Source organism: Pyrus communis, chromosome 10 (genome assembly GCF_963583255.1).
Source record: "Pyrus communis chromosome 10, drPyrComm1.1, whole genome shotgun sequence".
NCBI lineage: Eukaryota > Viridiplantae > Streptophyta > Magnoliopsida > Rosales > Rosaceae > Pyrus > Pyrus communis.
The window spans coordinates 5,161,951-5,189,088 of NC_084812.1; the positions used below are offsets into that span (position 1 = coordinate 5,161,951).

The 27,138-nt window shown below is 37.6% G+C and overlaps 6 protein-coding genes across 6 annotated transcripts; 3 read left to right on the forward strand and 3 right to left on the reverse strand.

Annotated features, from left to right (window-relative positions):
• Positions 1-101: 101 nt before the first annotated feature.
• Positions 102-3,243, reverse strand: LOC137747061 (mitogen-activated protein kinase kinase SIPKK-like). The gene is made up of 9 exons (XM_068487065.1): positions 2,987-3,243; positions 2,802-2,886; positions 2,442-2,576; positions 1,629-1,853; positions 1,362-1,544; positions 1,038-1,261; positions 531-576; positions 322-420; positions 102-237 (listed from the first exon to the last, which is right to left on the reverse strand). The coding sequence occupies exons 1-8, from the start codon at positions 3,061-3,063 to the stop codon at positions 331-333; spliced, it is 1,065 nt and encodes a 354-aa protein (XP_068343166.1). The 5' UTR covers positions 3,064-3,243; the 3' UTR covers positions 102-237; positions 322-330.
• A 5,316-nt stretch (positions 3,244-8,559) lies between these two features.
• LOC137747443 (pentatricopeptide repeat-containing protein At1g09190) lies at positions 8,560-10,165 on the forward strand. Its single transcript, XM_068487551.1, has one exon. The coding sequence runs from the start codon at positions 8,626-8,628 to the stop codon at positions 10,078-10,080; it is 1,455 nt and encodes a 484-aa protein (XP_068343652.1). The 5' UTR covers positions 8,560-8,625; the 3' UTR covers positions 10,081-10,165.
• Positions 10,166-10,238: 73 nt separating this feature from the next.
• On the reverse strand, positions 10,239-12,169 carry LOC137747445 (pre-mRNA cleavage factor Im 25 kDa subunit 1-like). Its single transcript, XM_068487552.1, has 7 exons — positions 11,765-12,169; positions 11,586-11,631; positions 11,335-11,428; positions 11,175-11,248; positions 11,004-11,090; positions 10,561-10,671; positions 10,239-10,470 (listed from the first exon to the last, which is right to left on the reverse strand). The coding sequence occupies exons 1-7, from the start codon at positions 11,944-11,946 to the stop codon at positions 10,399-10,401; spliced, it is 666 nt and encodes a 221-aa protein (XP_068343653.1). The 5' UTR covers positions 11,947-12,169; the 3' UTR covers positions 10,239-10,398.
• Positions 12,170-15,456: 3,287 nt separating this feature from the next.
• On the forward strand, positions 15,457-18,229 carry LOC137747447 (uncharacterized). The gene is made up of 6 exons (XM_068487554.1): positions 15,457-15,611; positions 16,571-16,653; positions 16,813-16,920; positions 17,405-17,531; positions 17,607-17,724; positions 17,839-18,229. Exons 2-6 carry the CDS (start codon positions 16,644-16,646, stop codon positions 17,890-17,892), a joined length of 417 nt encoding a protein of 138 aa, XP_068343655.1. The 5' UTR covers positions 15,457-15,611; positions 16,571-16,643; the 3' UTR covers positions 17,893-18,229.
• A 564-nt stretch (positions 18,230-18,793) lies between these two features.
• On the reverse strand, positions 18,794-21,185 carry LOC137747446 (UBP1-associated proteins 1C-like). Its single transcript, XM_068487553.1, has 6 exons — positions 20,961-21,185; positions 20,763-20,837; positions 20,446-20,579; positions 19,563-20,019; positions 19,229-19,339; positions 18,794-19,104 (listed from the first exon to the last, which is right to left on the reverse strand). Exons 1-6 carry the CDS (start codon positions 21,045-21,047, stop codon positions 19,042-19,044), a joined length of 927 nt encoding a protein of 308 aa, XP_068343654.1. The 5' UTR covers positions 21,048-21,185; the 3' UTR covers positions 18,794-19,041.
• A 3,300-nt stretch (positions 21,186-24,485) lies between these two features.
• Positions 24,486-26,213, forward strand: LOC137747030 (uncharacterized). The gene has a single exon (XM_068487025.1). It carries the CDS (start codon positions 24,486-24,488, stop codon positions 26,211-26,213), a length of 1,728 nt encoding a protein of 575 aa, XP_068343126.1.
• The last annotated feature ends 925 nt before the right edge of the window (positions 26,214-27,138 follow it).

Below are 27,138 nucleotides of genomic sequence, written 5' to 3' on the forward strand. Positions count from 1 at the left end.
TAATTCAATCTTGGTAAGCAAGACGAAACTTCAAACATCTCACGTAAAGGAGTTTCAAGAAAAAAATGAGTACAGTATAAATATTTGAACAGAAAACGGCATAACAAAGAAAAGAAGCTTAATTTTCATCCACCATACAAAAAGAAATTCTGTAGAACCAAAAAATACTATCGAGGACATGCCATAGCAGTGATTCTTCATTTCCGCAACTGTCTTCATCCACGAGACCAAATTACACTAATAAAGAAAAGCAATGAATTTTCGAATTTCAGTTTCAACAGTGAATCCAAGATGCGGACCGAAATACAGATGTGAATATACCAGCTAGTTTTAAAATGTTGCAAGGGGAGATCCTGCTTCGGCGAAGTAAGAGGAAAGGTCAATATGCAAGTCATCGTACATGCTGATGAAAGGATGTCTCTGAAATGAGACCAAAAGACAAAGACCAAATCAGATTGAAAGTATCCACAAAATCCAGCAAACTTGTACAAGGAAGAAGAAACTGGGACAAAGGGTTTCATGGGCCGTACCAGGAGATCTTGAGCTGACGGTCTATCCTTCGGATCTTTCTGTACACTGAGAAAAAGAAAAGATCCCCGAGGTAGGGTTAGTAACCTCAAAGAGCAAGAACATAAAAGGGTAAACATTCGAGATAAACGGGAAAAAAATAAATGAACATCAACAAAGTTAAAAAGAGCAACTTCATCAACAGACAACGCAATATATAGAAACTCAATCACGCAAAGAGAATTCGAAGGAAACCCAAGTTTCTTGTGGTTCGATGGTTCAGTCCTTTTGGGGATGGACAGAAATGACCGAAAAATAACAAATGGCAAATGAAATTTAACTAATACAACCTTAGAGAATACAGTTGGTTCAAAATTGCTATTACAGGCGTAAACCATTGGATAGGAAGATGAGGACTAGTATTTTACAAGTGAGAATCGTTAACCAAAAATTACAAGTGAGAAATAACATAAAAATATTTAATTTTAGAATATCACAAACTTAATACGAGCGGAAAAATTAAGCTTTACCATGCAGAAATAAATGAGCAGAACTCCGGAGAAAATTGATCGGAAGGGGCACAAGGTGCTGGTCCGTCAACGATGGCACTCATAAGCTCAAAAAAGTTAAACCATGCTTCACTTTGATCAGGTGGTACATATGGGAATTGACCTGTTGCACACTCGAGCAGTACTAACCCCAGGCTCCAAATGTCACTTTTGTAGCTATAACTGCGACAAGCGATTCTCTCTGGCTGCAAAACAAATTTTAACAGAAACAGTTAGTGCCTGCACCTCAAGAGCCCTGAACAAGAAAACATGATGCTTGTATACAATAATAAGTAAGTTACTCACCGACATATAGTTGTATGTGCCAATGAAAGTATTTGCCTGTTCGGACGTGCTTGCCTTTATTGCACTCACACCAAAGTCCGTTATCTTAACTTCTCCTCTATGATTGATTAACAAATTGGAAGGTTTGAAGTCCCGATGGATGATGTGCTTTTCATGATGAAGATAGCACAAACCCTGCAGCACCTGCATCAACAAGAAATGGAGAAAACAACACGTTATACTTAGCAGAGAGTTTCAGGTCTCATACATCAAGGTGAAGTAACTTGCCTGCTTACAAATGGCAGCAAGATAAAACTCTGGAATCGTTTTGACCTTCTTCAGAAGATTTGCCAAAGACCCACCATCCATGTACTCTAGGATGATTGAAATGGTACCGTTATCGTAGAAGGACTGGTAACATACAACAATGTTTGGACATTGTGATGATTGATTAATTTTCAATTCCTGTACAATCTGCTTGCGGATAGACTCTTCAATGTTCATCTGAATTACCTGAAATTGGGATAAGGACAACATAAAGCAAACGACACGATATGCAGAAATATCCAATCGAAGGCATATCGGTGGATATCTCTACAATCTACAAAAGCATGAAGATAATTCTAACAGTGTGAATTTCAAACATGTAAGGAGTGGTGTTTATAATTAAGGAATCTTAACTCAAAGAAGTTCCTGAAATAGTAAGAATTTTGAAATAGCTCATCAAGAGACCTCTACTACTCGACTTTACTCATCTCAAGATTCAAACACGATTGCAGCTTACAGCATAACTTTTGGAAATCCATCTTTAGGCTAACACATGAAGAAAGTTGAGGTTAGCCCAACCTCTTATAATACCTTGCAAGGTTTCTCCTTTCACCGATGTGTGACTCGTTTACCTTCACATGCTCACAAAGAGTCGCACATCCTCACAACAGACAGCGCACACAAATATTTGGAAAATTAAAATGGTGCTAAGGCACAACACGGTATTGATCATACCTCCAAAAAACGAGCCCAACCTTCTACGCTACACAAGGAGTTACTCGACTTGGGAAAACATGAACAAATAATATGAAAATTATGGGCCTTCCGCCATACCTTTAATGCAAAAAACTGGTGAGTCCATTTGTGCTGAACCAATTGCACAACCCCACCATTTCCCTTGCCAATAACTTTAATCGCATCGAGGTCGGCTAAAATCATCTGGTTGTCTGATGCTTGAATAGGTGGCGGCTGAGCATTTGCATTCACATTCACAACCAAAACAAAAACACATCAAAAACCTTTCTTTCTTATATATTCACAACATCACAGTGCATAACCTTGAGTAATAAGCAAACCCCATTTTCTAATCACAACAATGCTCACCAAATTGGCAAAATTTAACCCAATTCACTTCAAAGATTCAATCTTTACATTTCACAAAATTGAACAGAAATCTTCTGAGAAAAATCTTACAAATTCAACTTCTCTATGAGAAACGATCCGAACCCCTTGTTTATTAACCAGGAGATCGCCATCCTTAAACGTGCCGCTTTGAGTCCTGCCATACCACAAAACTCGTAATATACATATGTATATATATACGTACACACGCACACATATCTAGAGAGAGAGAGAGAGAGAGGGAGAGGGAGAGTTACAAGAACTTAGAGATGAAAATTTCATCAGGAGGAGGGAGAGTGAGCTTGAGGTTGGGTCCTAAGCTTCCTGTCTTCATGACTATGTGAGCTTTTCTTGTTTTTGCTTATTGTTCTTCTTCGAAGCACTTCTTCTGGTGCTTCTGCGTTTGGTCTTCACGGTCTCTGAGTTGAAGTCAGTCTCTTGGAATTTACAGAATGTCGACAAAATGTTTTATTTAACTAATATGTAATTAAGGAAATAAGGTGGGTCCCCACTTGGACTAGTAATAGTGCTGTGTTTCCAGCTTCCACTTTTGGTTGGGAAATTTTGGAAGGTTGGCGGAGACTCGTCCCACTCAAAACAACCTTTGCAAAATGGGTGGGGAAGAAGATGGAACCGTCAACTTTTTGTTAATACGCTTCAACCCCTTTTTTTTTTTTCTTTTTTTTTTTTTTCTAGATTAAAACGTGAGTTCTTGCCACTTAGTAACACATTCTGTTAATATTCTTCTTCATTTGAAAGTGAATTGTCTTAGGTTCAAATATCATAGATGACGAATTCAATACAAAATTAAGTTGCTCGTTCTCCTTTTTCCTAGCGTAAGAATATTGATATATTCAAAAATAAAAAACAACGTAAGTTTCTACCTTCAATTGTTAAATTCTTGATTTTGACTTGAATGTATTTTTCTTGTACGCATGATATACAGAGGTAGAGGAAGGAAACTGAAAGTCGGAGTGCACGGCTTAGATGCTCCTGATTTTTATAAGACGGAAAGTTTGAAACTCGATCTTATACTATTGTACCACATGTTATGTATTCATATGACTAATCTGAACTCTTGAACATTGACAAAAAAAAAAAAAAAATATTGTAAACACTTGAACAATAGTCAAAAAATAAATATAATAATTTATATAATTCTTGTCAAGCAATTCAATTTTTTTTTTTTTTTTTACAGCTTAAATTAGAATATAAATTACATAAACAAAATTAAATGTACGAACTCAAATTACGTACATGAGACATGAACACTGCTCTGGTCTAATAAGCCATTTCTATTGAAAAAAATTTCAATGCGCTTGAAACACGGAATGATGTACTGCAGGTCATTATAAAAGTGAATACAAGTTTTATTTTTTAAGTATCCCATCACTTATATAATAACATTTTGTGTAACATTTCCTGTTTCGAATACATTGAAAAATCTTTTCATCTCAACGAAGAGGTTGCATAATTTCTATTTTATTGAAAAGATGAAAAAGGAAAAGGAAAAGTCAAGTCACGTGTGAAGTGTGAAATGAGGTTATACATAAAATTTAGACGCACTAATCCACATGATTGACTGCTTGAAAATTGTTGACAGATCTTTTGGTTCACACTTTGCCTTGAATAGTTGCTTGTTAGTTGGTTAATCGTGAGGCCACAAATACAAACGGGATCCATATACTCTACGACTTCCAATCACTCTCACAGCTTCGATTTTGATAAATTATGTAGGATTAGTATGTCATTCATGACACAAATATATCGTCACCAACTCACAGCAACGTACCATTTCCATCTACAACTAGCGCATGTAAATAATTATATGTTGTTGACGGAAGTAGATTTCACAACTCGTTAACAGTGTAATTAACTATTTAAGGGTGCTTGAATGATTGTCGTTAACAAATTCTAACTAACTTTCATGCATGCATTTGTAGATGAAAGGTAGCCTTCACAATTTGTCAACAAATATTAAGGCTCTAAAAGGCGTTAGGTGATAGTTGGTAGGCGTGCGGGGGCCTAGAGCCTAGACGTCTAAGGCAAGTCTAGACATTATTTCTTACTTTTCAAACGTCTAAAGATTAATTGAAATAGTGAACTGCCTTTAAAACAGTATAATTTACTATTTAAGCACGTATAATCAACACGTCAACAAATGTAAATACTATTCATGCATGCATAAACGACGATTGTAGCTAACAAGATTCAGCATTAACCTTGGTGCATGCATTTGTTGCTAACAGGATTCAGCATTAACCTTGGCACATAGGAAAATTGATGTCTTGTCTTTGTCTTTGTGTGCCTTACTTTTTATTTTCTGTTAGTGTTTACCATAGAAGACAGTACAGGACACCGTTTTAGTTGTCACCTTCCTTTTTTCTTTTTTTTTTGGATAAGGATAAAAAGATATTTCGGCACAAGAAGATAATGGTTGGTATATTTTATCAACAAAGAAGATCATGTCATGTGTATAAATAGAAGAGAAACTATGAGGGCACTAGATGCAAAAGATGATGAACTTCACCAAGTTATGACTCGTTTGGTACGTCGTATTATACTATAATAAATTAAACTCGATCATACATATACCACAATTTGGATGTTGAATGGTAGTTTGACTACGGTACAGAAGACTGTGCTGGAGGAATATGAGATGTTGTTGTTGTTTTGATATATATCAAATGACGGAATGAACCGAAGATCAAAATAAAAAGCGCACAAATCGAGTATCAAGGATACAGCTTTACGAATTGGCTTATGACATGCCTTTTTGAAGAGAATGGTGATGCGCTTGAAACTTAAGTGTTTTGCCATGGGTTAGGTTTTTAAGGAATCTACATATCTCATCACATATTTAGCTTTTCAATCTTCAAAGGTGGCAAATCAACCTATTGGGTAGATAACCGTTAAGACCTGTTTAATTTGGTATTACCCAATCTAGAGATGAGATTAGTAGTAGTGATGATGGTATAAGGTGAAATCGAATTAAATGGGTCTTAAGAGCAACTCCACCCCATCCAAATAGGTTGGTCCAAAGTCCCCCAAAACAGCCTAGTCCCCTAATTAAAAACCCACTCCACCCTACCCAATAGGTTGGCCCAAAGTCCACCCCAGCCCGGCCTATCTAACGTCAGCCTCAGGTCGAGTTTTTTTTGTGGCTGGAGCGTGGGAAACACACGCGCGTTCCTGACAGCTCGTAGAGGGGGGCCCACGTTGTAGGCACACTAACTGGACGTCAGACTTGGGCCACGTGGCGCGGTGCTGGCTGTTGGATTTCCAACGGTAAAAAAAATTTGAATTCAAAATATAACGACCAATGACGTGGCGAAATCAGGACCATTCGATTTCCAGATCAACCATCCAGGTTTTTCATCCAAAAAACATTTAAAAAAATGTCAGAAATCTTATCGTTGACCACATGTCCACTTTTGGGCTATTGGATTTCAATCTTTTAGAAATCCAACGGTCCATATTAATTACTTAATAAAAATTGTTTAAAAATACAGAAAAAATTAAAACGAAATTTTTTTTTTTTTCTATAAATACCTAACCATCATCTTCTACCTTACCCTACATTTCTATAAATACCTAACTGTCATCTTCCACATTATACTTTCGGATAATGACACGTGGTGTGACAAGATTGGTTAAAAATCCTATATGAAATTTAAAAAAAAAAATTTATTATTTTGTAAAAAATTTTAATACAAAATAACTAAACTGTTGCCAGCTCATTTTTTTAGGTGTGGAAATGCACTTGGTCAATTAATGTTCATTACAGTCAATTACTATTCATTTGGGTGGATTAAATGGACTTTGGGCCAACTTATTTTTTAAAGAGTGAAGTTGCTCTAATGATATCCGTATCAACCCAATGAGTTAATTTGTCACCTCTTTTACAGAGATTCTCTTAGTCTTATTTCTTAGGCTTTTTAACCAAAATGGTCCATGAGATTTGCATAACGCATAACTTTGGTCCTTGAGATTTAAAATCAATATAAGTGGTCCATGAGATTGTCCACCATTCATCATTTTGGTCTTTAGGTTAAAAAACTCCGTTAAGTGGAGGGTATTTTTGTCAAATCAAATTCTCCACATGCTTTTTCACCCTTTTTCTCTCATTTCTCTCATTTCTCTAAAAAAAAAAAAAAAAAAAAAAAAAAAACCCTATGTTGCTAATTTTGGCAGTGATATCAACTCTTCAACTATTATTAAAAACGATTTGGCATCAAACTCAAATAAATCATCGCAAACGGTACTTAACTTTTTCCCTTTCATGAATTTTTGGAAAAAAAACTGTACAGTTTGCACACTTGAATATAATGAAATGAATGGTTCAAACTATGGTATATCCATAGACAAGGCTAAATCAATAGAATCAACAAAAAAGAGATACCATGTTCCATTACATGAAATTTTCAACATGATTAGCATTGTAACCTGCAAAATATCCCAAAGCAAAATATGTTCAAATGTTCAACATCAAAAAACAATATCCCACATGTTTAACAGCAAGATCAAACTCTAAATGTTCAACTACAAAATCAATATCCAACTGTTCTAATTCAAAAAGAAGAAGAAAATAAATGGTTGCAGCTCGTTTTCTTCCATTTGTGCAATGATATCCAAACTACAAACTCCCTCCATGCTCAAAGCTTCCAGGACTTGCCTCTCTTTGCTGGTGATTTGTATCGTTTGTTGGTAGGTTGTAATTGTGGTGGCACTACTTAGGAAGTGACACCAATGCAGCCTTGTACCTGTTGAAAACCAAATGATAATACCTTACACTTAATCACCCTATAAAATCCAAATCGTACTCCTTTTATCACAATTTACACAAGTTATTGTTAAAAAAAAAAGAAAGGAAAAGAATAAACAATAGAAAAACTAAAGGGCTACTAAATGTACCATTTGAACTTGTGGAGTGGGTTGTGAGCTAGATACTATGCCTCTCCCTCTTCTCATGCCATGCCCCTCCCCACCTACAATATCAAACAATTTAATGGACTTCACTTTCATTATCAAAATCTACAATTAAAAAAATAAAATAAAATACAACACAAAACAGATTATACCTCGGTGTTGCTTTCCAACTATGAATGTGAATGGAAGGCACAACTTCAACAAAAAAATAGGCTTATTAAATGTGAATGGAAAGCACTCAATCAATAAGCTTGTCAAAAGGAAGAAAATGTTGCAAAAAGGTTAGATGTCAAAAACCAGAGGACCCTACTTCCTCATATATTTCCTACTCTTATTCAATGCCAAAACCTTTAAACTATTCCACACCATAAGACAGCAGTAAACATGCACACCAACCACTATATTTGGGAGCCTTCCCAAATCTGCGAAAATGGTCTACCATGTGGCAGTCAACTTCACTGCCTCGCAATTCACCAATTTGAAAAGATTTCGTACCAATTTCTGATTTTCAGTCTTGGTTCTACTCGAATTGAATCTATGTCACCCAAACCCCCAATTCAGAAACCCTAATCACTTTTTCCCTTTTCTCTATCAACCCACGAGGACGAATTGACGAGAGACATGAGAACTTTGGTAGAAAAGATGAGAGAGATGAGAGAAAAAGGGTGAAAAAGGAAGTGGAGAATATAATTTTACAAAAATACCCTTAACTTAACGGAGCTTTTTAACATAAATACCAAAATAATCGATGGTGATTTTGAATCTCAAGGATTAAAGTTATGAGTTATGCAAATCTCAAAAACAATATTAACTAAAAAGCCTATTTCATATACTACGTCCTTTTGAGTAGTGGTAAAGAACTTCATTACCTTTTAAATTACAGTTACCGTTTAACTACCGTTCCCGCCAACTCCCCATCTTCTCGACCTTCACCCACTCCGGTAATCCTGAGCTCCACTCTACAACCATGAGCAGAGCATGCCGTGAGGCGGAGCGGCGAGTCCTCCGCCTCCTCCATGGCCACAAAACCCGAACCCATCTCCGCCAAATCCACGCCCACCTCCTCCGCCATGGCCTTGGCCAAGTCAATCAAGTCCTCGCCCACTTCGTCTCCGTTTGTTGGTCACTCAACAAAATGAGCTACGCAAATCGCATTTTCAATCAAACCCACAACCCCAACATCCTCCTCTTCAATTCCATGGTCAAAGGATTCTCACTCTGCAAACCCTTCGAACAATCCCTATACATTTTCTCTCTCCTGAAATACCAGAGCATCCGCCCCGACGAGTACACTTACGCGCCGTTGCTCAAGTCATGCTCGAACATTTGCGATTACAGACTAGGCCAGTGCGTCCATGGACAGATTCTAAGAGTTGGGTTTGAATGGTTTAGTTCGATTAGGATTGGAGTTATTGAGCTTTATGTAACTTGTGGGAGAATGGGGGATGCTGAGAAGGTGTTTGATGCTTTGTCTCAGAGAGATATCATCGTTTGGAATTTGATGGTTCGTGGGTTTTGCAAGACAGGTGATGTCGATAAGGGATTGTGTTTGTTTAAGCAGATGGGTGAACGGAATGTTGTTTCTTGGAACTCGATGATTTCTTGCTTAGCGCATAGTGGGCGAGATAGTGAGGCTTTGGAACTTTTTCGTGAGATGCTTGATCAGAGTTTTGAACCAGATGAAGTGACTGTGGTTTCGGTTTTGCCTGCGTGTGCTCATTTGGAAGCTGTTGAAGTTGGGAAATGGATACACTCTTATACGGATTCTAAAGGACTTCTGCAAGAAGTTGTATCTGTAGGGAATTCACTTATAAACTTTTATTTTAAATGTGGAGACTTGGATGCTGCTTGTAGTGTTTTCGACCAAATGCCTTGCAAAAACGTTGTTTCCTTGAACACTCTGATTTCGGGATATGCTTTTAATGGGAAAGGTGAACTTGGGATCTGCTTGTTCGAGGAGATGATAAGCAAGGGCGAGAGACCTAATGATGCAACATTTGTTGGGGTTTTAACATGTTGTGCTCATGCAGGCTTGGTGGAAAAGGGAAAGGATTTGTTTGCTTCAATGATTGAGACTCACCAAATTGAGCCAAAACTAGAGCATTATGGATGTATGGTTGATGTTCTCGGGCGAAGCGGACAGGTGAGAGAGGCTCATGACCTGATTAAGAGTATGCCTACGAAACCGAATGCTGCTTTATGGGGTGCACTGCTAGGTGCTTGCACTAGTCACGGTGAAGTAGAGCTCGCGGAACTCGCAGCTAAAGAGCTTATCAATATCGAACCATGGAATTCAGGTAATTATGTGTTGCTGTCAAATATTTATGCAGAAGAAGGCAGGTGGGACGAAGTTGAGAAAGTTAGAGATTTGATGAGGGAAAACTGCATCATAAAAGCACCAGGGCAGAGTGCAATTGAGTAGTCATGAATTTTAAGTTCAGTGAAGATGTAACCTTCATTTTTCGACTTCGGACTTCCATAAACAGTTTTTTCTTTTAATTCTCTAAGAGAGCTGACATTGTAGCCATGTTCCGACCTTATTGAAAACTATAACATCGGACATAGAAGTTACAAAAGAAATCTACACACGAAATCTACACGCTATGTAGATTACACAAACGGTTGTCAAAATTTACAGAGAGATAGCTGCCAAGGAACAACTTTCCCCAAAGCACATTTTTACTGCTAATCATCATCTGCAAACCACACGGCATATTCTACAACGGCGATCAAATTGGTTTTAATCTTCTACAATGTTGATGGTAAACTTTGATAGCATCTCTGGAACACCTGATATTATAGGTCCATACGTCTGTGGAACACAATAAGACTAATTCAATCTCCCATCACATGTTCAAACGCTTACAAACATGTACGGACACAAATTTTAAGATTCATTTACCTCGTTGTTTTTGGCGATCTGGCACAAGGGAATAGCAAGCAGCTTTTGGTTTTTTGGCGCAATGAACTTCCGACAATCTGGTAACTGGACAACATAGAGTTTTGTGCACTCCTACATAATGACATAAACATAAGAAATCACGCTTCTTGACATCCAGATGAAGCAGCCTTGTTGGGAGGGGAAACACATTAACTGATGAGTCGATGACATAGTACGATACTTCATTCCCAATATTATACATCAAGGGAGTGCTACGATCAGTTGCACACCCAGGCGGGCAGATCCTAGCCACAAAGCACAGCCAAATCAGCACCAGCGTGTTGCCAACTGATCCTAGCACCCCGCTATACATCAATTATTATGATCTTAACAGATTGGTTGCCACGTCGATTATTCAGTTAACTGTTAACTACCACATGTTAGAGGGAGACGGAGTGCGTTACCTTTGGGCTTTCAACTCTGGTTGGCAAGTCCCGGCAGAGGAATGATTCGAAGTCGTGCCTCCACCATGCCCCAAGACATTCCCCAACCTAAACATTGAAACAATTTACACCAACAAGTTTTCAACATGAATACCACCCGAAAACAAAACAACATATTTCCATGTTCCATACCTCCCAAGGAATCCCATCACCATCAGCATTGATACATAGCTTCCTCGACAGCTTACGTTTCAATCCGTCGATCTCTGCGAGTTCAAACAGCTTCCATTTCTGTAAAACCTCACAACATTTTCAAGTCCTTATTTCGACGAAACTGATGAGTTAAATTCACCTGATTCGCCGGGTCTTAGGCGGCCCCCGGGCAGCTTAAAAATGCAGTTTCTTATTTGCAAGAGCAGCACATGAGGATGTTTGAACAACTCAACCTGAATTATGGTGAAGGCAATATCAAATTTACTCACATTTTCGATATCGAAATCCCTCGCCCCGTAATTTACATTAGATTAATTAGAATATCGCTCGAATAAAAATAAATAAATAAATAATAAAACATGTTGCTTGATAAGAACAAAGAAAACCAACCAGAATAACCGCTTCCACACAAGTCCTCAATCCATAAGCAGCATAACTATATTTCAACAAGCACAAAACCAAAATTAATATTTCTAATTTTTTTAAGCAAAAACTGATGAAAATAAAGGAAACCCAATTGAAAATACACAAATAAATAAATAAAAACCCAAGAAAAAAAAAGTAAGTACTTGGACTTTAATCTGTGAAGACGATCGGCCGGAGCTTCGACCTTGACAGGAATGGCTTCCTTGGAAGCGAAGTAGTAGCTGCTGAGAGGGTATATGTCCAGCGTACGGCTCTGATCATCGCTGTCACGATGATCAAGACCGTTGCTGTCTGACACGTGTAAGGAACCCCTTTCATCCCCCATTTTTCAAGTGTCCCTCTCTCTCTGGGATTCTTGTGAAGTGAAGCACTGATAGGAAGGGAAGAACTGAAATTTCAGGCGCAGGAGGAGAAATACATAGGAAAGGAGAGAGAGGAGGAGGGACGGAGAGAGAAAGAGAGAGAGAGAGAGGGGAAAGGTGGCCTGTGTATAGAGTTTGGTAACGAATTCTTGTGTCGTCTCTCGAACGTGGCGTTCCGGAGAGACCTGGATAATTGGCTACTTGTCACTAGTGAGAGAAGAACAACAGGGATATACCGCACCGTGTCGTTTCGTGTTAACTTTAACAATGCCACGTGGAAAAAATTCATTCGTTTTTTATTGTACACGAGATGCTACAATAACAATATACTCGTTTCATATTGAAAGATTATGTCTTTGGTTTTTTAGCACAAGACATCATAGTAGCAATATATTGTATATGTGTTATGTAGAAAGGTGGTAGGGGATTTTTCATGGGCTTGGATATGTTTTTGGTGTTTTTTTGTGGGTTCTTTGGGTCCAAATATGGACTCGTTTTGTCCCCACCGAAGCCTGATTTGCTTGGTGACCCAATAAAATTCCACCAACAAATGCAAATTTCGTTTTTGCACTTGGCCACAAACAATAATGTAAATTATGCAATTTCAATTTTCTTTGTGAAAAATGTAACTATTATATTGGATGTAAAAATTGACAAGATCTAAATTATGTGGAGGAAGGCATTTCTGATTTCAGATGGAGAAGTGCGCAGAATGATAACCGATAAGGTTCGAAAATAAGTTTTAGTTCAAGTGATACGAGACGAATAAAATGAGAGTAAATTTGATTGACAAGGTAATTATAAGATTTTTTTTTTAAAAAAAAGGGGATCAGCTCGTTTAGTCTACTTTCGCGAGGACCGAGAAGGCTCACGGAGATATTTCAGTCTTCCATTGGCCACACCCTCGTGTGATTCACCAACGTCAGGAATCGAACGTAAGACATGTCATATGAAATACATACTTGAAATTCGTTCCCAACCACTGGACCATCTCGTGGTGGTTAAGGCAACTAAAAGATTTGATTTATGCCTCTATATTTAACAAGTTTATAGATTGGTCCTTTGAGATTAGATATTTACAATCAAATCACACCAACTTGCAAGTTCAATCAGTGATCATTGAAACTCAAAAATGTGATGAATAGTTAACCTAATTAAGAAAAACTCAATATTCATCAATTCTTGCAAGCCAAGTAACTTGAAAAGATGTATAACCCCATATCGCCTTTGCTTTGGATGATGAAAGTTAATTAATTAAGGAAATTTGCATATTAATCATAAATTAAAAGTTAATTAACGGTTGAGAAGTTTAGAAGATAATGATTCATTTAACAACCAAAATATTATTGTTAGATTATTAATCATCCTTTAATTTGTTGAGCAAGCTAATCACCAAGCCAAACCAGATGGCTCTCCCTCTACTTCTTCCCGTTGATTCAGGTTTACTGCTCTAGAATGTTCTTGTTCTACATTGGGAAAGTTGTTGGAGTGTCATGCAACCATAATGTAATCTTGATTACAATTTGGGTCACAAAACAAAGGAAACCCACAATTAATCATCATGTGACTTGTTTTGGGTAGTAATCAAAGTTCTAAAAAGCGTTAGGCGCTAGTCAGGCATCGGGCAGAAACTTAATGCTTAGGGGCGGGCAGAAACTTAATGCTTAGGGGCCTAGGCCCCTTTTTTAAAAAAATTAAATTAGTATATGTGAATTTTTTTTACTTTTGTTTTTAAAATTGAAGGAGAAAGGAAGAGAGTGAAAGAGAACATGGAAGTGGATAGAGGAAGAGAGGTTTTTTTTTTTTTTTTTTCTAATTTTAATTAGAGATGATAAAATCACTCGTAGGTGATACTTAAACAAAAAATAGCAATTTTTTTTGTGAAATTATGTTACTGTCCTTAACTTTTTTATTGTGATAGAAGATAAAATTGTCTTTTCACCCTCTTTTGATTGACAAAAGGGTTTCATTAATATATAGTTTAAATATATTAGTATAACAATAAAAACATAAGTAGCTACAATTGATTGAATAGAAAAAAATGAATTATGTATTCAAAGTTATGTTATAGGAAAACCATCTTCAAGCCTTTACATAAAAAGATTAAAAAATGAAAAAAATTTGAACCGCCTAGAGCCATCTAGACCACCTAGGCAGCTGCCTAATTGCTACCTAAAAAGTTAACCAATTTTCTAAACGTCTAGACCCTAACCATAGCGTCCAATCTCTGCCTAGCGCTTAGATCCCACCTAGAATGCTTTTTAGAATAGTATTAACAATACATATAAAGGTGGACCGTGGATCCCATATTGATGTGTTAATATGTTGTGTGCCTTTTAACCACGTTGATAATATGGATGCACTAATTCCATTTAGTTAAAAAAATAAAAATTGATATTAGAAAGCAATAAAATTATAAAGTAGTAAATGTTGGTTGTATCATATTCTTGGAGCGTTATTCATATATAGACCAAAATGGACGTCTTACCATCACAATTCACAAGAAATTATCATCCATTTATATAATCAACAGATATACATCTCATATTTGCGATGATAACGTAAATTAGAAAATGTTTGTTGCATTACATTCTTGGGTATATTACTAACTTATATATTGATCAGAAATATAAATCTCACCATCACATTTCACAAGAGATTACTGTCCATAGAATAGTGAATATACACACACACACACACACACACAAAAATATGAATAAAGTATGCACACACATTTTTTGAAGTTTTAATGAAAAGGTTAAGGTGTAATTTTATAAATTTTGTAAACAAGATGACATGAAAGTTGATGATTGAATTATTACTTAAATGTTGATTAACGTGCTTATTTTTTTATTGATAATGCATCGTTTAATTTACAAATTTAATCTATAAATTTAGTCAACCTAACATTATTCTTGTTTTAAATCATTATTCCTAAACTTGGACGTCACTAAGCATCCAACCTAGTATTTTATATAAATTGAAATTTAAAATTTAAAGATAATATAGAATAGTAGAAAAAACTCTTTTCTTGGTCGGATAAAAAAATCTTGATTAAAAGCATAATTTATTTCCAATTATTTTGCCGGCACAAGGCGGCGATATTTAAACCGGAAAATAAAAAAACAAATGGAAAACGACATGTCAACCGTGGGCGCTCTAAAGCCCAAAATCCCCCACCCAATCAAATTGCGTAGTTTCGCAGAAAATTGAGAGTCAAACAATGGGTTTAGATGTCTTTTTAACTATTATCCAATCAAAATCGTTGATTCCTCTACCAACCATTCTTCAAATAATTTTAGCAACTACTACCAAAAAAAAAAATATTATTAATACAAACCAAAACCATTAAAATAAATAAATAAATAGTTGAAAAAAATTAAAAAATAAATGAAGAATATAAATAATTTATTTATAACTTGATAAGTATGTAAATTGTATTTTATAATTTTAAAAGACAACGGACTGGAGGAGTCAATTTTTCTGCACTGTAGGGAGCCTTCCTTGACCCGTAAGACAGTACAAGACCAACCTCTCTCTCAAATACGCAAAGTGCCCCTCTCAAATTTTGATCTGTGCAGGAGAAATTTCATTGGAATTTTGCTCCCCAGTTCCTGCAAATCATTGGGCAAGTTCCTTCTCCTCTTCCAGCTTTCTATCTGCACATTTTGCTTTCAATTTTTATGATTGGTTTGTTTGAACTGTTATTCTCTTCTGGGTTTGCTGGGATTTGCATAAAGTTCAAAACTTTTACAAAACTTGATGTTAGTGCTTGATGGGTTTTCAATAATTTGTCTTGACATGATTGTGTGTGCTTGAATTTCGGATTTCTTAATTCAAAGGTTTATGAGCTGAATTGGGACGATTTGGAATTTTTGTGGAAGGTTTTGCAGCACATGCATAGATAATTGGATGCGAGCGAATGGTTAATGAAATTTTTTAGGACGCAACTCAAAAGAACTAAGGTTTTGTTGCCCCAAGTAGTAGTCCACCATAGTACCATGTAAAACCTGTGTTGTATTTCCACCTGAGCTGGAGAATAGCAAAATGTTGCTGGGTCCAATCCACCCCAGTGTTCAGTTTTGGGTGAAAAAAAAGAGAGCTGAAAACGTGAAGCAGCAAAAATGAGCTTATTCTCACAGCACAGCAAAAACAGTTTTTTTCAAAGCACAGCAATAGCAAATCAGTGAATGATCCCGGAGTATACTTTAATTTTGTACTGAATGAATTTACATGACCCGAGAAAGGTGATTTGTGAATCTTCTTTAACCATAGTAAGGGGAGTGCTTGTTTAGCTACAATCAATTGCTTGTGTTCAGTTCCGGTTCAAGATAATGATCCCGATTCCCGTAGTATGCTTTAATTTGTAAGGAATGAATTTGCTTGCCATGAGAAAGGTGATTTCTGAATGATTTTTAACCATAGTAAGGGGAGGGCTTGTTTAGCTCCAAGCAGTTGCAAACTTTAGTTCAAGTTTTATGTTTGATATGCGAGCAAGTAAAGATAAATGTTTTCTCAAAGATCATGAACAAAAAAAAAATCCTGGATAAATTGGATCTGAACTGAAATTCTAATTTTGTGGAGCAGGTATTTTAAGGTGTGGTAACAGAAGTCAGGATTTTGGCCCCTCATATTCATCTGCAATTCTGCTGTAGGACTCATGGATCAAAGTACTCAAACATCTCTTAATTACTCGGGCTTAATCTTTTTTGTATATAATAAATTATGCCTATATATTCACTTGTTCGGAACTATAATGATTAAGTTAGCATGACCAGTCATGATTTTACTACTTACTTACTCTGATACAAGATTTATTGGTGTTGCAGATGCTTCGGGAGAGGGTTTGAGAAACGACCTTGAGCTGGTGAGATCATCATCTGAAAAGCATCTTGAACTTTTGAGACCATCAGCTCGATTAAGTACAATATTTAAAGGTAGGATCTTGTTTGGACATTTTCTTTAGCAAATCCTGTTTGGGTTTCGCAACTTATAAGTGCTTTTACAATTATCCGTGACAAGTATCAATCTTCCTCGCATGGACTATGGAATGTGTTTGTTCTATCAAATTGTGTTTTTTTGTCATTCATGCACTGTTTCCATCCATGATAGTTTGTTGTTTATATAGCTTTTTAACTTAGTACTTAAAATGGAATGCCTCTTGTCGTATCAACTTCCAGCACCAATCAGCTTGTTTAAGACCTGTTAGCGGGAGAATGTATGCTAGAATTGATGATTGTGTTAATAGACTCCCTGATTAAACATTGGACTGGGATGCGGTAGTAATTTTAAAATGTCATGAATCTGATCCGGGATCTGTATAATTTCTATTTTCTGTCGATAAACAAGATCTTTATAGCAACTGGATCTTTTATATCAACTGTTTATCCAGACAAGTGAGAGGTCTTATGGTCATGGTAGGGCAAGCAACAGAAGCTGCGGATCCTGAAAAGGGAAAATATACCTTAATTAGAGACGCAGATGACTTTCCATCAGGGATGTACGAGAAACAGCTTCCCTGCTTTGGCTGCGGGATAGGATGGTTTTCGTGAGTATCTTTAATTCCTCTATCCCTCCTTAGTTTTTATTATTCCTTGTCTCATTCCTGTTTCTTGCACTGCAGTTTTCTTTTAGGCTTTGTTTTCCCATTAATGTGGTACTATGCCACAGTCCTCTATTTTGGAAATTACTATCGGAAGGATCCTAGGGAGCGAGCAGGACTAGCCGCCTCTGCAATTGCTGTATATCTCTCTCTCGATTATGTGTTTCCATTCTAGCATGTTTCTGCAGTTTAAAGTTTACATCCTCAACCATGTATCAGAGGATTAATTGGCATAATTATCCAATTGTTGCAGACACTAGTTTGTTCTGTCGTGCTGTTGATCATAGCATTGTGTCGGATGTTCTAGATTTGCTCAATTGGAGGCGCTAGCAACTTCTTCACAAGCGTGAAGAAATCATTGTGGGATTGGAAGGGACCGTAAGAACTCAAATACTGATGTTTTTTTTTTATTCCGGTTGAAGGGGATGTAAACGAAAAAAGGAAAGGACAGATGAAAAGAACCTGGACTTTTCCCAAACAATTCTTCAGACGTCTAGAGTACAAGCTCTGGATGATGATGAGCTACTGTTTTCTTATTTTCATATTTGTATGAACAAATGAGGCAAGACGAGTATATGTGTAAACATTGTAATTATACAGAATTTTATAAAGGTGAAATACAGAGCTGTGTGATCTTTAATCCTTGAACGCATTTCAGTTGCCCAACCAGAATATAATATCAGCTAATGTACGAGCTTTTTACGAGCTTTCCACCACCGTAGTTCACTAAAATGACAGAAAATTAACAAGCCTTGTAGCGTGAACTTGTAATTAAGCAAGGCCTGAGCCCTCGTTACAACACTATCCACTACGTTATATCGAATTTGGATCAAAATCCGATCTGTTGACATGTCTAGCCGTGCTTGCAAGCAGCTTCTGAGACTTACTTGTCATCAGTTATGAGTGATTAATAACACGGGAAACGTCATTAACACTGGACTTTGTAAGGTGAAGTCTTATGATCCGATGACCGGGGTGGAGATGATTGCCGGTCAGTCCCATACCAGAATCATCGGCTTTGTAGACTGTAAGTGCTTCCCTTTGCAAACCCATCGGAATTACTATCGCCGGTTGCCTGAAAACATAGTACCAGTAATGCTTTTTCATGTTTTCGTGTTTTTATTTGCTCCATCTTCTTGTTATTTTTATGACCTTGTTCGTGAACATGAAGTTTTAGATTAAGCTTCTCTCCAAACACATAAAACAAATGAAGAATGTCTGATTCATAGAGAATTGAAGAATTAATGACAACGATATTTCTTCTGAAAACTTTTAAAACAGAAGAAATGACATGAGAAATGTAGATATAACCTAAGCTCCTCCGTGTCCTAGATTTGTAACTCTGCATTCGAATTTGAATTCAAACGAGGGGATAAACCACGGCTTGAAAGGGCTTCAAAGGAGAAGAAACTAGCTGAAATCCCCCAGTCACACTCCAGTTCAAACAGACCGTACTTCAATCCTTGGCCGCCAAATGAACATACTTGTTCTCGACTCTAAATTTGGAACTTGAATTGATCTGGGACCAAGGAATCAGCATCGTCAAAAATAATGTAAACGGGTGAGTCTGATGACCAATTGATACTACTAGTTTGCATATAATGAATAAAAAGGAATAAATAAACATTGGATAGGCCGCAAACCTTGTGCTCAAACATATTACTCAGTTTGGTTTCGTCATCTGTTACTCCGGATTCTTCAAGAGCCTTCATCACAAGTTTTTTCAATTTCCTCATCTTCAGGACTCCATCATTCTGCACGATGAATAAAAAAAGCTGATTGAGTTTATATCAAATAACCGGCCATGGCGTCAAGCAAATGCATAATAAATAAAAGTTAATCTTTTCTTATGATAGTGTTCATTTCACTAATCTGTATATAAAGGAGAATATTACTATCTTTTTCTCTGTTTGAGAGTGGCCTGATGCATTGCACAATTTTAGGGTAAAGCAAGAAACGATTATTTAGATTTCATACCGATTTTAGGGTTGATGTAATCAACTTCTTCCACTTTATATTCGTAGTGAGTTCTCCCTCTTTCCCATTTGCTTCTTTCTTCCCACTCTGAACCACTTTGCCATTTCCTACTTCATATGATGTACTATCCTTAGTCTTCTTTGTCGATTCATCGTTCTTGGATGCGTCAAGCTTTCTCTTTTTATTTTTCAGTAAGGCATCATTCTCTGCTTCGGAAATTTTATGCTTGGGATTGACCCTAGACGCATCATGCGACTTAGGTTCCTCTATTTGTTTATTCTCAAGAACTTCACCCTTTGGCGTGTCCTCGGGTGGAGGTTTTGTATCCGGAACAGATTCTTCCGGCTGCTTAGGTTGTTGCTTTGCAGCATGGATAGCTCGGGCTTTTGCCCTGTGCTTCTTTCCATCAGCATGCAGCAGGAGGGTCTGCTCACTGGTAGCTTTAGTATTGCAAAGACTGAAAGTACACAGATATATCCAGCAAACTATCAGATCACAATGTCAATTTACATCTTTTTCTTCTCTGACTCTCTTCCATGTTTCATGTCGACAGCAGACAATGCATTTACTCAAAAGTTCAAAACCAACTAATTCAGCAATTTGAAACCATCACTTTCAAAGGGCAGCGCTAGCACGAATGCATATAGAAATTTAACAAAAAAACATAAAATGCATTATGCATCGCCATGGGAAATTCTCAAGTTCACGGCAATTATGCATCGCCACGGGAAATTCTCAAGATTGCACCATGGGAAATTCTCAAGTTCACGGCAATCATGCATCGCAATGGGAAATTCTCAAGCTCACGGCAATCATTTGATACGAAATATAAATAAACATGCGAATAAAAGATTACCAACAAAATAAGATGAGATGAACATACCTACAAAACCATGGAAATCGCTTAGTCAACCCGACAGTAATATCAAAATCGGGTTGCTGCTTTCCATCCTTGTTGGGCTTGGCTCCCCCACCATTCAAAGGTTTCCCTTGTCCGCCCTTGGGACCGTATTTTTCCTGAAAACAAAAACAAAGGAATCAACTCTACATCCCGGCAAAATTATAATCCATAACAAGTTCCGGCAAAATAATATCACCCCCTTTTACCCCATTCATTAAATTTTCAAATCCAAACCCTTCAATTCAAAATATTTTCTAATCAAAACCGTTCGATTCATAATCCAAACAATGAACACTCACCGCCTCAGTCATACATTGTGTGTGACCCTGAACGGTTTCTCTCCCAAATGTCTCTCCGCAATCAATGCACGAAAACTGAAACATGAACAGAAACAACAGCGACAATATTAGCAACCCAATAAGTCAAAAGATAAATACTTAATAACAGCCCAAATTTTCTCGGCAACCAAACAGTCTTGGGATTAGGAAAGTAGAGACCTTTCGAGCAGAGCAGCACTTGAAGTGACCCAGAACCTTGGGTTTCTTAAGGTTGTCCCCACAATCCTCGCACTGAAACCACACCATCTCTCTCTGATTCAGCTGTATGCAACAAACCCAAGCTCAAATCCAGAAGAGAGAGAAAGCTCTACGAGTCTACGACCAGGTGACCGAAGAGGTGATCCAAGTTCCGGAGGGTTTAAGGCATTTGCAGGAGGATTTAGAATTAGGGTTTTGGGTTAGAAGTTTTCAATACCAAAACGACTGCGATCCGCTCCGTTTCATTTTACATGATTGGCGACATGTTTCGGCCCACATGTGAAGGATAATTGGAGGCCCAAAATTTGAACTATGTCTATCTCAATTTAAGCCCATTCTGCTGCATAGTTTTCTGGACAACACTTTTTTTTTTTTTTTTTAATAGCAATGCTATTCAAACATCATTTTTATCTTTCATACAAACTTGTTAATTAGGCCGAAAAAGGAAGGTTTAGTTTTCGCTCCCGTTCTACTTTCTCTTTTTTTGTTCATTGATCATCTTCAATTTAATCGATCCAACGACTATAAATTGAGAGATGTTGGGTGTACAGATAGTACTACTCTTTTTTATATTATTATCAGAGCGATATTCTAAGCTAATTTAAACTACTGAGCATAGAAACGAACACTCTGGTATATGTAACTTGGCTATGTCCATTCCTGCTTTAAATATATGTAATACTTTGAGACATGCTAGGAGTAAGTGAGGATTCTTGACCATTGATATATGTAAATTAGAAAAAATAATTGGAGCTAATTTTCAAGGAACCTTTTAGTAGAAATTAGCTCCCAACTCAACTCCAATTAGCTACTAACACATAGTAATTAGGAAAAAAAAAAACTATAATTCAACCCTATTAAAATTAATGGTTATATTCTTGCATTAACCCTTTTTTTTTTTTTCTTCTCCAAAAGTCCATTTTTTTCAGGAGTGTTCCTTTTGATAATTTATATCAAATTGGGTCGCTTCATTCTTGTGTCATAGTTTTTTTTATTTATTATTATTAAAAATACAACTTTCCATCCAAAGTTGGTTTAAAATCCCAAAAAGTAGTGAAATTTTGGTTTTAGCAATGATTTTGTTGAACTTTTAAGCACTTAGCGCTCTCTTAAATATCAGCATGATAAAATATCCACCAATCACTAGTATCAATTTGTATTTTTTTTTTTCAAACAATATATTTTGTTATATTAGATGTTAGATTAGTCACTGACAGAGTTCGAACCCACGCCATCAATCAAATTGTATTAGCATAGAGTTTATCTTGTGTTAAATTTGGAGAGAAGCAAGAAATTATGTACTGCAAAATGACTCTCATTTTTTTCTTTATCTCGACTGTCTTTCAATTTATTCAATTTAGAAACCAAGAAAATATCATATGAAAAAGGAGAGATCGAGATCGGTAATCACTTACTTTTGCTAATTAAGTAAAAACTCAAGACTTGAAAACAATGGAGATCTCCCCAATATTCGCATGGAGAAAAATATAAAGAAAAAGTTCGAAAAAAGAAAAGGGCGTCCCTAAACGCTACCTAGTAGCCATAGCCCTCCCTTTGGGGAGATTTAGACGACAATTGGTCGTGGTGGCCATGGGAGCTGTACCTTTCTGCTGTTTAAAAAAGTTGCTTGCAAGCCATGGGAGCTGTGACCTCTCTATCTAAGGACATGCGTGGGACATGGAAAAGCTAGAAGCACTAGGACTCGAATCATAGCTTTTTTCCCACAGCACAGCTTCTGCTTATTACTTATCCAAGTCAATTTTTCCACACATGGAAAGCCATAATTAGAAAACAGTCTGCAACCAACATAGTTAGAGAAAAATATGCAGGAAAACTGGTCACGGTAAAAGCTGTATTACCAAATAATGGATTGTTAAGGAAAAGTAAAAAGGGACAGATTAAGGAGAGATTCGTTTCGTGCCTTTTTGTTTGTCTATCTCATGCAATCAGAAATTCAAGTCACGTGATCAGAGGTAAACACGGAAAAAGATACGTCACAACACACTTGCATGTCTTTATCTCTCATCAGGGTGCATAGCTTTACGTAAACCCTACAACCGCCTATAAAACAGCAGATTCTCTCCAGAATTATTCTTTTGACAGATTGTCACCCAAGAGGCATGGTTTTGGTGGTTTCATGGTAAAAGGGTATAATTTCAATGATTGCAACCACGCTCCCATCATTCAAACAAAGAGAGAAGAGAAGAAGAAAATTGGTTGACTCGTACATACACGTCCTCTACTGATCTGTCTTATGGACTCCACCTACAACTTGCTTGCCTTAGAAATACGTCAAATTAATATTGTTATCTTTCTTTCTTTTTTAAATCAGTTTTAATTTATTTTGATTTTGATTTTGAGAAATTGGCAGATCAGATTATTAATTTGGATAAGAGATTGTCAGTAAAGAAATTCGAACCTAAGTTTTGATCTAGCATAGAAAATTATTCTTATCAACTCAACGTTGCCATTTGTCAATAGACTATTAGTTGTTAGCAAACAACTATTGTTGAGTGATACACACTACCATACAATTGTAAAAACTAGTTATGTGTCATGCATTAAGCGTGATTAAGTTTTGTATTAATCCGAACGTTTCAATCTAACACACCCTCATGATTCACATTTAAAGTTTCGTTTTCATTCTATTTGATTATACATCTTCATATCAATCTTATCTCTATCATTTAACCAAATGATCGCGTAACTTGATCATAAAAGATAATTATTTTGTAATACATCATGACTACATAAGAAAATCTACTTGATTAATAGCTTAGATCAATGCATGTAACACGTCGATTCTTAGTCAACATAATGTCCTATCACTGACCAAATTTAATACCAATAGAAGATATTTAGTGCAAGTAACTCAAGAGAGTGAAGTAATGAGTTGTGCGCTTGAGAGGTTCTTAGCTATCTTAGTTTCAAATAAGAGCCAGGTAATGAGTTAGACGTTTAAAATGTTCTTAATTATCTTCAATTGCATACTTTTTGTATCTCTTTTATCAAATATCATGTTTGATGTAACTCAAAATATTTTCGTATTATGTTTGATGTAACTCAATGGTTTTTTTATTAATAAGAAATTAAGGAAGGTGCATTATTAATTTCATTTTCTAACGGCATAGTATCTCTGTTAGCAAAAATCCCAACTCATCAAAGGAGGCAGATTCTCTGTCTTTTCACTTTCCGTGCCTTTTGTTTGTGTGATCACAATTAAATCACGTCAATATTTTATATTACTATTTCTTTTTGTCTTATTATCTCTATAAAAAAACAATATAATATGTTAACATGTTTTAACCGTAACCATACAAAACAGGAGGGCACGGGAAGTGGGAGGGCAGATAATCTGCCTCCCTCATCAAAAGCAATGCAATGCAGGTAAACAAAGCCTAAAGACCCACCAAAATCACCACCCCCACCTACTTGTCCCAACTCACCATCACCACCACCACCTCCACCGCCTCCTCCTCCTCCTCCATGCCTCCCCGCCGCTCACCATCGCCACTTCTAAGTTCACCGTTGCTCATCATCCTGTTCCCCATTATCATCTCCATCATCCTCTTCTACGCCATCCCTCAATTCCTCTCCCTCACCTCTCAACTCCTCCGCCCCACCATTTCCGTCAAGAAAAGTTGGGACTCCCTCAACGTGCTTCTCGTCATTTTCGCAATCCTATGCGGCGTTTTCGCCAAGCTAAACGACGACGCATCATCTTCTGAAGAAGATCGCATTCCCGACACTAATATTCCGCACCCTTTGGACAACATTCGTACAAACAGAGCCAACATATCGGAATCGGGATCAGCTGCATCCCTACTTCCGCAACAATGGTTTGGATATTCAGATAGGAGGACGCCTGAATCCGGCGGCGACCGGTTGAGGAGGAGCAGCAGTTCCTACCCGGATCTGAGGCCACTCGGGCAGGACTCGGTGTGGGAAACTCGGGATCACAACAAGTCGCAGTTTCACTTTTTCGACGACTTCGAAATTGGTGATTACCGTCGTGTCCCGCCAGTTTCACACCAACGGCGACCCAAGGAGTACTCTGATGTAATTAAGGAGATTCCGGTGGATACTTTTGTGCTTCACTCTTCTCCTCCGCTGCCATCCAAGCCTTCGACACCACCACCTCCGCCACCTCCTCCGCCCCGTAATCCGAAACCGAGAAGGACGTATCAGACTGTTGGACGGAGAGATCAAAAGACAGAGAAAGTAGTTAATAAAAATGTTATTAATGAGGCTGAAGAGTTGGAGAAAGTTCGAACTCCGCCACCGACGCCGCCGCATCCACCGCCACGTCCGGTCGCGCCGCCGTCACCAATTCGGATTAGATCAGAGTCGAAGCGTAGAAAGAGCAATGTGAAGAAGGAGATAGCGATGGTTTGGGCTTCGGTTCTGTCTAACCAGAGAAAGAGGAAGAAGCAGCACAAGGTCACCGGTACCAGAAACATTTACGAAACCGCTGCTTCTCTGCCTGAACACGAACAACGAGACAGAGAAGGGGAATATTTTTTCACAAGACAGCCACCATCGCCACCTCCTCCACCGCCACCTCCGCCGCCGCCACATTCTGTTTTTCACAATCTATTCAAAAAGGGAATGAGCAAAACTAAGAAAGTTCACTCCGTCTTGACGCCTCCGACTCCGCCACCACCGCCACCGCAGCCGGCATTGCGAAAACACAAGAGTTGGAATACTAGTTTCCCGCTGGCACCACCAACTCCGCCGAAACAACCGCCTCCGGCTACTTCGCGGCCGCGACACTCCCCCTCCAGTGGCCGGCCGCCGTTGCCAACAAAGGCGAACAGTTATTTATACGATGGGAAAGTGAATAGCGGCTGCCAGAGTCCGTTAATTCCGGTGGCGCCTGCGCCACCTCCATCGTTTAAAACGCCAGAGCTGAAGTTTTTTGTGCGCGGGGATTTTGTTAAGATACAGAGCGCGCAGAGCTCGCGCTGTGGATCTCCTGAACTGGAGGACGTTGACGACGTTGACGACGTTGATGCATCTCCACGTAAGGAAGACATGAAGTCAAAGTCCGAAGTACAGAGTAAAGTCAACGCGATGGACGGCGGCGGCGGATCCTCCGTGTTCTGCCCTAGCCCAGATGTTAATACGAAAGCTGATAACTTCATTGCTAGGCTGAAAGATGAGTGGAGGCTGGAGAAGATGAACTCAATTAGGCAGAAAAAGAAGATGCCCTAATCTGCATGCACTGGTTTTTTACTTACCATTTTCTACTTTTACATTCACCTTCAATCTTAACACTTTGATTTAGAATTATGGTACGTTCTGGCAAAGAAAAGATGGAAGGCATTAGGGCTCTGAATGTGGGTTTTTTTTTTGGTCTTTTGGAGCACCTTCTGCGCTAATATTCTTGCATACAATCAGTGATATACGTGATGAGAGATATAAGAAGAGGAGAAATATACTCCCGGTTATATTGAAGATCTATCGGAGGTATACGTGACTAGAGATATAGGAGTCGGCGGGATTATATTTCCAGTTACACTTCAGAATCTCTCTTATGTAGATACAGAGTGATGTGAATTGGATTCTGGGTTCATTGTGTTTTGATGATCTGTGTGTGTATAGAAGGACACAATGGGTTCTGAGTGGCTTTATTTTTTCCTCACCTCTTGGAGCTCGCACTATTTGTATGGATTGGGGGATCTAAATGTGTTTTTGTTCACCTCTTAGAGCCATTTTGTATTAAAGTGCAATGTATATGCATATGGGTTTTCAAGTTTGACCTAATTTTGTTTTCGTGTGCAATCTTTTTTACATGCTTGTATGACGAGAAATTTGCATGAAATGAATTCAGTACAATATTTTGTTTCCCTAAACATACATGTAACAAGTTGTATACAATCATCTCATCCTATTTCTTATTACATTGCAGATGTAGCAATGATTGTTATTGCAGATTTAACAATTTTTTTTTATTATTGTAAGAAGGAGTCGAGAGAGTTCGAAACAATTATATTAATTTAAGGAATAATGAAGTTTCGAACGCCAAATGCATATCATTATTCTATATTATGAAAGGGAAAGATGAACCAGTCTTTTCTATTGATTAAACGAACTAAAGCACTTATAGAAAAAGCCCTTCCGAGCAAAAGTACTTCCT